Source organism: Marmota marmota, unplaced genomic scaffold, assembly GCF_001458135.2.
Source record: "Marmota marmota marmota unplaced genomic scaffold, marMar, whole genome shotgun sequence".
Lineage (NCBI taxonomy): Eukaryota > Metazoa > Chordata > Mammalia > Rodentia > Sciuridae > Marmota > Marmota marmota.
Window position 1 is genome coordinate 13,702,852 of NW_026000068.1, and position 12,444 is coordinate 13,715,295.

The following is a 12,444-nucleotide window of genomic DNA, read 5'->3' on the forward strand; positions in this document are numbered from 1 at the left end:
ATATATATATATATATATATATATATATATATATATATATATATATATATAACCTCATATTTTTTGTGGCAAGAACATTTGAAATCTACTCTCTTGTATATAATACATTGTAACTAACTACAATAACCATGCTGTACAATATATCTATTGAACCAAAATCTTGTATCCTTTGACCAGCAGCTACCCAGTCATAGCTTACTCTTTAGCATTCCTCCCCCAACACTCAAAGCCCCTGTTAACCACCACTGTACTCTCTGCTTCTATAAGTACTACAATAAACATCAGTATCTGACCCAAGAAGATGAAGATCATTCAGAAACAATGTCTTATCTTTGCTTCCTGAATACACCTGATCAATGTTTAGCATATCATGTATGCTCAAAATAACTGACTTAACTGTATGATTAAATGGCACTACAATATTAAATAAAATATACGTCCACTATAATCCAGAGCTAAACTTTAGAATTAACAGAAGGTACTGTCTGATAGATTGTAAATTTACTCTAATATAGGGTCTGGACTGAACTTCTATTTCTGAAAATTATATAAACATTTCTAATTTCCAGAAAAGATTAAAAACCCATGATAAGCATTAACTTTGTGAGAAAGTATCCAGAGAAAGATGGATTTGAGATTTGAAAATTCCCCAATGGCTATGGAGATTGGCTTCTTAGGTCACAGAAACATAGGGGTAATTTATTATTATAACAAGGAGTAGAGCAAAGAGTACATTTTGGGAGAAAATTCCCCAAAATGAATTTAACAATTTTCCAGGTGTATTGTCCTATATAAAGAAACAAGGGCTGGGTGTGGTGGCACACACCTGTAATCCCAGCAGCTTGGGAGGCTGAGACCAGTAGGATAGCGGGTTCAAAGCCAGTCTCAGCAACAGTGAGGTGCTAAGCAACTCAGTGAGACCCTGTCTCTAAATAAAATACAAAATAGGGCTGGGGATGTGGTTGAGTCTCCCTGAGTTCAATTCCCAGTACAGGGGGGGTGGGGGAAGAAACAAGGGACAGGCCTAAGATGTAGGCAAGAAAAAAGGAAAGCAAAAAATAACAAAAATTAAGTAGGATAGTTGAAAAAAGACAATAGAGGCAAAAAGTCAAGAAAAGTCTCTAAACATCATAAAATCGGACACTGGGACTCACCATTGTATTCCCAACTCCTTGCATGAATCTATCTATCTATCTTTTTTTTTTTGGGGGGGGGTGGTGCTGGAGATTGAAACCAGGGCCTTGTGCATGCAAGGCAAGCACTCTACCAACTGAGCTGTATCCCCAGCCCATCTATCTATATCTTGATATTTATTTGCTGAATAAAGGCAAATCCCAGTAAGCATTATGTAGGACAGATCTCTTAACTAGACCCAGCTTTTCAGAGTCCATCAATTTTCTGAAATTTCATGCCAAAATTCTGTGTGTGTGTGTGTGTGTGCGCGCACACACACATGAACACAAAGCACGTTTGCCTTTGATCATTTTCCCCAGAAAGGATTCATAGCTATTAATAGACATTCAATGGTATTGAGAAAGTAAAACTAAACAACAACATCATCACAAAAAGGTGTACTAAATTGTGTGTCTGTAATTAAAAATAGACATACATTCTTCTATATTACTTTCATTTAAGAGACATAGTCTAGATTGCTATTTGTGTTACTTAACCTACCATGCAAATTACAGAAATGGCCAAACCTACTCAACTTCTTGGCTCTGATTAAAGTTGGGCAGGTGAATATAGGGATGAATCTCACAAAGTACCACTTTCATATACATATATCTAGATTTCTAGATGAGCAACTAGAAAAGCTAGAGTGGATTTTATAAACTACACTGATTGCACTAAGTCATTTCTGCCCTGAAAAACCACAAAAGAAAATTCTGTGTTCCTTTCCATTCCCACTGACTTTGCCATCTGAATACACTGCCACTAAAGTGGAATGCATCCATTAATTTGGTAAGACAGTTTTTCATTCCATCTTTCAGGCAAAAAGAAAGCCACATTTCTGGGATAATCTGGGCTATATTTCAGTAGGTTCTTCTCCCTCATTTTAGCTTGTCTCATTCCTTCTTTTTTTTTACCAAGCCCAAATAAATTATAATTTATTGATTTTTTTTTTCTCATTTGTTTCTGGGAACTTTACATCCTCCCAAATAATCTCTAGTTGCTTTCTTGTTTTAAGGATTTTCTGTATGTAAATTACAAAAATCTTCCCAATCTCACAAATATTGCCATGAAGTACCCCCAGAGTGTGTTTCTAGGGAATGGTTATCTCTGAGTTATTAATGTGCCCCTAAAGGTTTTGTACTAGTGAATCCTCATGGGATGGAGGTCATTTTATTTATTTATTTTTTTTTTAGCTTGCTTTGGACAGCAGATAATTAAGAAATCCAAAATCTTGTGTTGTGGTGTATTCTCATTAGTTTCCAGCTCTCTGCAAAAATTCCTGTAGTATTCAAGATAAAGCATTTTTCTAGAACTTAAAGTTATAGAAGGAAAAGGAGGCAAGGTCCTCTCCCCTTTTCTTCCTGCTGTAATTACAGTCTGACTTCCTGTCTATTTTGAGCTCTAGAGTCAAGATATGAAAGGGATCAAGCAAAAATAAAAGGAGGAGGGAAAAGGGAGGCAGGAGAAACATTAGACAGCCCAGAGATACTTAAACTATCTCAAAGTTGGTGATGAAAAGCTAAATTTTCCAAGAGCATAGTGAGAATGCTTTTTATTTACTGGTTTTACTCAGAAGTCTTGAGCAGTTTCTAGAGCTAGACTGAGTTTAGAGACGATCTTTCAAACTGAACCTTGCTTCAGATCCAACTTGAATTTTAGAGATCTAAAATCTTCCAGAATTTAATATATTTGCTCTTGGAGATGAGAAAGTTAACATAATAAATTTCCCTGAAGGAAGAGGAATAACAACTGGCATATATTAAACACTTTTTATGTTTTTTAAGTACTATATTACATGTTCTGCAATTGCCATCACTAGATTGTTCCTGTAGGAGAGAAGGAAGTATAGCAGAGGGTATGGTAGCCCTTGGGAGAGAATTAATTTGTAATTCACATAAAATGCAGCCCTTATTTGAATGTTGTAATGATTACCCAAGGAGAACAGACTTACTTACTTTATAATGGAAAACTTTAAAAATGTTAATAGAGTATATTCTAAAGATTCCATTAACAAAATTGAAAAATGTATAGCAAATAACAGGCTCTTTTGGGTACAAATAAAAAGTAATATGAATGCTATATTAGTATATTCTACTTTATAAAAAGACTAGAATTCTCAAAACACATTATTTTTAAAAGAAGTTTTCATTTATTAAAGATTTTGGCAAGTAAAATACGTATACCTATGTCATATACACATATACACAAATTTTTGGCTGGTTTATTAATAAAGTAATCTCTTTTTCTAATTTAAATAAACAAATGCTCCATAAGGACTTGATTTAATGCAATTATATATAAACTCACCAGTTCATGAGAGTTTAACTTCTCTTTTATAAGGTCAGCATTTCTTTTTAATTGTTCATTCTCACCTGTATAAAAATAAATAATATCCTAATATATAGCAATTTTTAATTAATATGCAAATATGCTTAATATTTTAGTTTCCATTCACATATGTATTCAACAAATATGTATCTATTACTGTACTAGATACTAGGAATATAGAAGAGTGTCTTGCTCTTCACAGAGCTTAGACACTAATGGTGAGAGAGATGTATAAATAGTTACCACATACTATGACTACTGTTCTTAACAATAGCATTGAGTCTCAAATACTGTGAGGACCTGTGGAAGAAAGACTTATATCAATCAGCTTGAAGTAAGGAAAGGTTTTGGAGAAAATGAACCACCTAAGATGAGATTTAAGTGGTAAGGCTTATTTCCTGCTATGGAAGGGCATTCTAGACATAGAACACTGAGCAGGAGACAATGGACTTGAGAGAGAGCCCAGCATGCTTAGAAAAACACAATTGAAGTACAGGATTGTTTAAGTACAAAGTGTGAGAAGAAGGTGCTATATAGGTCAGGAAATATCGACGAGGTGGACATAACTCTATGATTGCCTTTGGTGTATTATCATAGAATTCATTATAGAATTTTGAACATTGAAGAATTGAAATAATTATAGTTGCATGCTAAAAAAATTATCTGGCAATGTAGATAATATATGGGAAACCTAAATTAGGTTAGGGGTTAGTACAGAAAAATAGGGGCAATGAAAAGGACTATTTAGATGGTAGAATTACTAGGGAATTCAGTGACTTTGGATAGGGTAGACAAAGAGAAAGGGAGAATTTTTACCTTTTAGGCTTCTGATTTGGATAACTGAAAATAATACCTAATAGCTAATGACTTTCTGGACAGATTAAAACACTCTAGCTAATTCTGATCACTAAGCATTCAGATAATTTAAAATTCAAATTTCCTATTTGATTGAAAATTTTTATGACCCTTATCACTGTCTAGAAGGACTCATGGAAGTGATAAAGGAGTCTTAGTTTGCCTTTTAATTGCTTTTTCTATCTTTTTTCTGGGTCTATCTCTTGGGATTTAGAAGCAAGAAACAGAGAGATGTGAAAAATTATCTAATTAACTTTATATCTGTTAGAGTGGCTATTACCAGAAAGATGAAAGATAGCAAACAAGTGTTGGCAGGAATGTGAAGAAAAGGGAATTTTACATAGAGATGGTAAATTGGTACAGCCATTATGAAAAACAGTATGGTGGTTCCTAAAAATATTAAAAATAGTACTACCATATGATATAGCAATCTTTCTTCTGGGTATATATTAAAATAAAATGAAGTAAGTATACCAAAGAGATATTTATACTTTCATATTTATTTCAGTATTATTCACAACAGCCACAAATAAAAATAACATAAATGTCTGACAATAAATGAATGGACTTTAAAAATGTGATATTTAATAGGATATTATTCAAACTTAAAAAAGAAATAAATCAGGTGTTGGAGATGTAGCTTAGTGGTAAAGTTTGGTTTATCAGCATGGGAGCCCTGGGTTGATCCCCAGTACCACAAATCAAAAATAAAAAATAACTTGACATAATATTATATGTCAAATCTTCAAGTTGTATACTTTAAATATATACAATTTTTAATTGTCAACTTTATCCCAATAAAATTAGGAAAAACCCCTGTATCACTATATCTTTGAAAAGATGGTATGCTTGACTAGTGATCAGTATTTGATATCTGTTTACAAAAAGAAACAACATTTAGCCAGGTGCGGTGGTGCACGACTATACCCCAGTGACTCAGGAGGCGAGGCAAGAGGATCATAAGTTAAAGCCAGCCTCAGCAATTTTATGAGGCCCTAAGCAACTTAGCAAGACCCTGACTCAAAGTAAAACATGAAAAGGGCTGGGGATGTTGCCCAGTGGTTAAGTGCTCCTGGTAACCAAAACAATAACACTCCAAAACCAAACCAAAACAAAAACACCAACAACAAGACCCCCCCCAAAAGCAAACCAACCAAACAAAACAAAGAAACATTTAATATATTCAAAATTGATTTCACAGAACTTCAAACAAATCAACTTAAATAGAATAAAATCCTGAGAAAAGTTAAATGCCATTTGATTCCTAGAATAAGAGGCTGGAAAAGGTTATGAATTTTCACATTTATTTAACATAGCTGGGTGTCATATTTCTGTCATGAAGAAAAGTTGTTCAGAGTCTTCAGCATTAAGATAATGGCATGAACTGTCCCATTTTAAAGGAAAAAAATGCGGGGAGAGTAAGAACTAGTAGTATTTCTTAAATAAATTTAAAAATTACAAGGACAAAAAAGAAATAACATGACAAAGTAAAAAAATGACATATAAGATCAATATTTTACCATATTTACATATATAAGTACTTCCTTTGAGGATAAAAACTGAGGTCTATGATAAGAAATGCTTATTTGACCTGATTTTATGTTGGAAGATGCCTTTAAGGAATTTAGTTTAATATCTGATATAGTAAAGGAAAATCTGTCATTGCATAGTGGAAACAGAACAGTATAAACACTTGGTCACTCTGTTTTGTGAATGTTAGGCCTATTGGGTTAATGTAACTATTAAGTATAGAATAAACTGTGTTGGTTTCACCTGCACTAATATAGTCTTAGTCTTATAACAAAATATCAAATGGCAAGCTATCACAGTAGTTTGAATAGACCATTCATGGTTAAACTAATAAATATTCACCCTTCAAAATTGGTTATTAAAAAACAAGAGTGGCTGAGAGGAAATAATTGGCCTTCTGTATCTATGGGCTCCCCGTAGATTCAACCAAATATGGACCAAAAGTGTTAAAAACCAAAATTGTGTCTGTACTGAATATGCATAGATATTTCTTATCATTATTCCCAAAATAATGCAGTATAACTATATAACACTTTACACTGTGTTAGGTATTACAATCTAGAGATGATTTAAAGTACTGGGGATAAAAATAGGTTGTATGCAATACTATGCTATTTCTATATAAAGAACCAGAGCATTCACATACTTTTGGTATCTACAAGGATCCTGAAATCATTCATCAATGGATATGGAGGAACAACTGTGTACTTACAAACATTTGAAAGTAATAAAAGAACTCATGTGATCAATTAGAAAACATTTCTGGATGTCTTTGTCAGAATATGACTGAATTGTTCTGTTTAGCATAGCATTTCTTTTCTTTTTTTAAAAAACTATTTTCCCTAGTTGTAGTTGGACACAACACCTTTATTTTATTCATTTATTTTTTTATGTGGTGCTGAGGATTGAACCCAGTGCCTTGCACGTGCTAGGTCAGTGCTCTACTGCTGAGCCACAACCCCAGCTCCAGTATAGCATTTCTTATTTCATAATCATTTAGGAAAGTATTTTTAAGTAGTAAAAAGTCTTGGTTTTAGTTGATGAATTGAATAACAACAAAAGGCACTTGTCAACAATGTAAAAAAACTCTAATTTTAAAGAGGCTCAAACAAATCATAAATAAATTTCAAAATAAATTTAAAAATAAGATTTCCTCCCCTAACTTACCTTTCAAATTGTGTTGATATTCAAGGGTCTGTTGTAGCCCTTTTATCATATTATGAAGAGTAGCACATTCTAAAACATAAAAGGTAAATTTGAAAATCCTTTGCTTTCATTTTGGAATTATTCTCTTTATTGAAATAATTAAAACAAAATAACATTTAATTGAAAATTATGAAATTTTAATAAAACAATCAGGCCTCTCAAAGTAAATTACATATAATACTTTCTAATATCCCTTCGAGTTAAGTGAATTCCAAGATTCAGTAATGTGTTTTCTGAGGCATAATATATTAGAGATCCTCTTATAAGCATTAGCAATATCTATCCTGAAAGTAAGTACATATCCTCCCCAAAAGAGAGCCAAATTATATTGTTCACAGGTAAAGGGCTAGTGAGAAGGTGCGAGATGTGGCTTTTCTTACTCACTGTCTTCCAACGTGTCCTCTTAATACTCATGCCCAGGTCTCAGGGCAAGACACAGCAACATAAAAGGATTAAAGATTCAATGATAGTGTTAACAAGGCATTGGAAACTTTGATGCCAATGGTTTCTGACATAATGGAAGACAGACCCTTCATTGCAAAAGTTAGAGCCCTGACGTGTGTATCCAAACCTTGATCATACTCTTGGTTTCCACCACCAACAGCTACACCTTTGATGTGGAGGAACAGTGGTAGAAATTTCTGTGACTTTAGCATTCCACTTAGTTATAAGCTCCATGATAACAGGAACTATTTTTTGGTTTTCTTACCATTTCCCCATGGAATTTAGAATAGTTGTGGCCCATGTATGCAATCCACAAGTATTTTTTAGGTGATAGATGGATAGATCAGTAAGCTGAAACAGGACAGGGATAAGTGAAAATGCTCTGGCCAGAAAATAGTATCCATTTTTATTGTCTAAATATAAGAAGGGAAAATACAAATTTTTCACTTTCCAATTAGAGTTTCTACATTCAGGATCCATGTACTTTTTTAAACTGTGCTGTCAGAAATGAAAGTATTTTGCAAAGTTAAAAGCTTTATTCAGATATTAGGTTCTACTCTTGTAGCTTTTCACTGCATACGGCCTTCCCTGTTGTACTTATCACCCATTCAGACAAAATTGTCACCATCCTCCATTTTCTCTACTTTGCTATTTCCCCGTATTAGAATGATGATTAAATTACATTTGATAGACATTAGCTGAGAACCTACATGTTACTATGCTAGCTACTATAATTACAAAATAAGTGATACTTTTTGCCATTACTAGTTCTTGTGTCTTTTACTATAATGAATTCAGCAATTCATAAAACATGGTAGCTAAATTTACTTCCGTAAGCAGTAAATTGAAAACCAAGCCCTGTAACTGAAAGTACACTGGATTTTCTTAAAATAAAATGTGCTTTCAAAATTTGAACACAAGGTGGCTCTCTTACCAAATTTTTTTCTACAATGGAAACTGGCTCGAAGAGGAATTATTCATAAGGTAAAATAACACTCGTAATGGTGTTTTAGTCAGGTTTTTTTTTTTTTTTTTTTTTTTTGCCACTGTGACAAAAAGACCTGAGAAGAACAATTAGAGGAGGAAAAGTTTATCTGCGGCACAGAGTTTCAGTCTACAGAAGGCTAACTCCATTGCTCTGGACCTGAGATATGGCAGAACATCATAGTAGAAAAGCACTACCTAGGAAAGCAGCTTGGAATATAGCAGCAGGAAGCAGAGAGAGACTAAGTTAGACTCAACAAGGACAAAAGATATACCCCAAAGGCATGTCCCCAGTGACCCACCTCCTCCAGTTACACCCTACCCACTTATAGTTATCACCTAGTTAATCCATTCAAGTGGATTAATGTATTGATTAGGTTAAGGCTCTAAAATCCTAATCATTTCACCTCTGAGTTGTCTAGTATTGTCTCACAATGATCTTCTGGGGGACACCTCATATCTGAACCACAACAAATGGCTTTTAATTTTCTTTGCAAACCTTAACCCACATTGTCTTTTGTGTTAGCCTTTATTTTGTAATTTAAAAATTAGTGTGCTATTAAATTTTGCTAAAAATTTCAGAATATTATGTTATTTCTTATATAATTTAATAATCATTAATAATTTAATAATCATTTTGTGCTCAAATTCAGGCTCTATCATTAATTAGCAATTGGGGTGGAACTATTACGTGCAACTAAAACATTAGTATATTTCAATTTCATTGATTTCAGTTCTGATTTTAATTATTTCCTGTCTTCTGCTTTGGGTGTTGATTTGTTCTTCTTTTTCTAGGGTTGTGAGATGTAATATTAGATCATTTATTCATTGACTTTCTATTATTTTAATAAATGAACTCAAAGCAATGAACTTTCTTCTTATTACTGCCTTCATAGTGTCTCAGAGATTTTTATATGTTGTATCAGAGTTCTCATTTACCTCTAAGTAATTTTTTATTTCATCCTTGAATTCTTCTGCTATCCATTTGTCATTCAATAGCATATTATTTAGTCTCCAGGTATTGAAGTAGCTTCTACTTTTTATTTTATCATTGATTTCTACTTTCATTCCATTATGATCTGATAGAATGCAGGGTAGTATCTCTATTTTTTTGTATTTGCTAAGAGTAATTCATCACATCAATGACTTAAAGACAAGAATCATATGATCATCTCACTTGATGCAAAAAAAAAAAAAGGATTTGAAAACAAATAACCCAATCAATAAATGGGCCAAGGAACTGAACAAACATTTCTCAGAAGATATACAATCAATCAACAAATATATGAAAAAATGTTCAACATCTCTAGCAATCAGAGAAATGCAAATCAAAACTACTCTAAAATTTCATCCCACTCCACTCAGAATGGCAGCTATTAAGAACACAAACAATAATAAGTGTTGGCGAGGATGTGGGGGAAAAGGTACACTCATACATTGCTGATGGGACTGCAAATTGGTGCAGCAAATCTGGAAAGAAGTATGAAGAATCCTTGCCAAACTGGGGATGGAACCACCATTTGACCCAGCTATCCTTCTCCTCAATCTACACCCAAAGGACTTAAAAACAGAATATTATAGGGACACAGCCACATCAATGTTTATAGCAGCACAATTCACAATACCTAAACTGTGGAACCAACTTAGATGCCCTTCAGTAGATGAATGGATAAAGAAAATGTGGTATATATATACAATGGAAAATTACTCAGCAATAAAAGAATAAAATCATGGCATTTGCAAGTAAATGGGTTAAGTTAGAGAATATAATGGTAAGTGAAGTTAGCCAATCCCCAAAAACCAATGCTGAATGTTTTCTCTGATTTAAGGATTCTTATTCATAATGGGGTGGGGGGGCATGGGAAGATTAGATGAACTCTAGATAGGGCAAAGGGTAGGGAGGGGAATTGAGGGGGCATGGGGGTAGGAAAGACAGTGGAATGAGATGGACATCATTACCCTAAGTACATGTATGAAGACACGAATGGTGTGAATATACTTTGTGTACAACCAGAGAGATGAAAAAATGTGTTCTATATATGTAATATGAGTTGTAATGCATTCTGCTGTCATACATAACAAATTTAAATTTAAAAAAGCATTTGACAAAATATAGCACCCGTTCATGTTCAAAACAGTAGAAAAACTATGGATAGTAGGAACACAACTCAACACTGTAAAAGTTATCTACGCTAAACCCAAGGCCAACATCATTTTAAATGCAGAAAAATTGAAAGCATTCCCTCTAAAAACTAGAACAAGACAGGGATGCCCTCTATCACCACTTCTATTCAACATAGTCCTGGAAACTCAGCCAGAATAATTAGACAAATGAAAGAAATTAAGGGGATACAAACAGGAAAAGACAAACTCAAACTATCACTATTTGCAGACAACATCTTATATATTTAGAAGATCCAAATGATTCCACCAGAAAACTTCTAGAACTCATAAATGAATTCAGCAAAGTAGCAGGATTTAAAATCAACACCCATAAATCAAACATGTTCCTGTACATTAGTAATGAATCCACTGAAAGAGAAGTGAGGAAAACTACCCCATTCATAATAGCCTCAAAAAAAGAAAAATACTTGGGAATCAACCTAGCAAAAGAAGTAAAAGGCTTTGTCAATGAAAAGTACAGAACACTAAAAGAAAAAAAAATTGAAAAAGCTTAGAATATGGAAAGATCATGGTCAATTCTGCCTCCCCAAGAGCACAGGTAGAATTAATGTTGTCAAAATGACCATGCTAGCAAAATCATTACACAGATTTCATACAATTCCTATTAAAATCCCAATGACATTCTTCATAAAAATAAAAAAAAGCAATCATGAAATTCATTTGGAAAAATAAGAGACCCAGAGTAGCCAAAGCAATCCTTAGTGAAAAATGTGAAACAGGAGGCATCACAATATAGATATTTAATACTAAAAAGCCATAGTAAAAAAAAAACAAAGGAATGCTATTGGCACCAAAACAAACATGAAGACCATTAGTACAGAATAGAAGATACAGACAAACCCATATAAACACAGTTATCTCATCCTAGACAAAGGCACCAAAAACATTCACTGGAGAAAAGAACTGGAAATCCATATGTAACAAAATGAATTAAACCCCTATCTCTCACCCTTCTCAAAACTCAACTCAAAGTGGATCAAAGACTTAGGCACTAGAAGAGAGATCCTGCACCTATTAGAAGAAAAAAATAGGCCCATATCTTCACCATGTCGGCTTAGGAACTGACTTCCTTAAAAAGACTCCTAAAGCGCAAGAAGTAAAATCAAGAATTAACACATACAATGGATTCAAGCTAAAAAGCTTCTTCTCTGGGCTGGGGATGTGGCTCAAGCAGTAACGCGCTCGCCTGGCATGCGCGGGGCGCTGGGTTTGATCCTCAGCACCACATAAAAATAAAATAAAGATGTTGTGTCCACCGAAAATTGAAAAATAAATATTTAAAATAAATAAATAAATAAATAAATAGCTTCTTCTCAGCAAAGGAAACAATCAATAATGTGAAAAGAGAGCCTACAGAATGGGAGAAAATCTTTACCATCTGCACCTCAGACAGAACCTCAACTTCCAGGATATATAAAGAACTCAAAAAACTTAACAACAAAACAAATAACCCCATCAATAAATGGGCTAAAGAACTGAACAGACACTTCACAGAAGAAGAAATACAATTGATCAACAAATGTATAAAAAAATGTTTAACATCTCTAGCAATTTCATCGCACTGTAGTCAGAATGGCAATTTTCAAGAATACAAGCTGGGGCTGGGGTTGTGGCTCAGCGGTAGAGTGCTCGCTTAGCAAGGGCGGGACTGGGGTTCAATCCTCAGCACCACATAAAAAAAATAAAGGCATTGTGTTGTGTCCATCTACATCAAAAAACAAAAATTAAAAAAAAAAAAAA

At 33.7% G+C, this 12,444-nt stretch overlaps 1 protein-coding gene across 2 annotated transcripts in view; it reads right to left on the minus strand.

The window, feature by feature from the left end:
- The window catches only part of Ccdc152 (coiled-coil domain containing 152), a 45,262-nt gene that overhangs the window by 26,970 nt on the left and 5,848 nt on the right, over positions 1-12,444 (minus strand). For both annotated transcript variants that reach the window (XM_048814018.1, XM_048814017.1), the window contains exons 3-4: positions 7,054-7,122; positions 3,481-3,545 (exon numbers count right to left, since the gene is read on the minus strand). In XM_048814018.1, the coding sequence (XP_048669975.1) occupies positions 3,481-3,545; positions 7,054-7,122 (134 nt within the window). The remainder of the gene's footprint in view (positions 1-3,480; positions 3,546-7,053; positions 7,123-12,444) is intronic.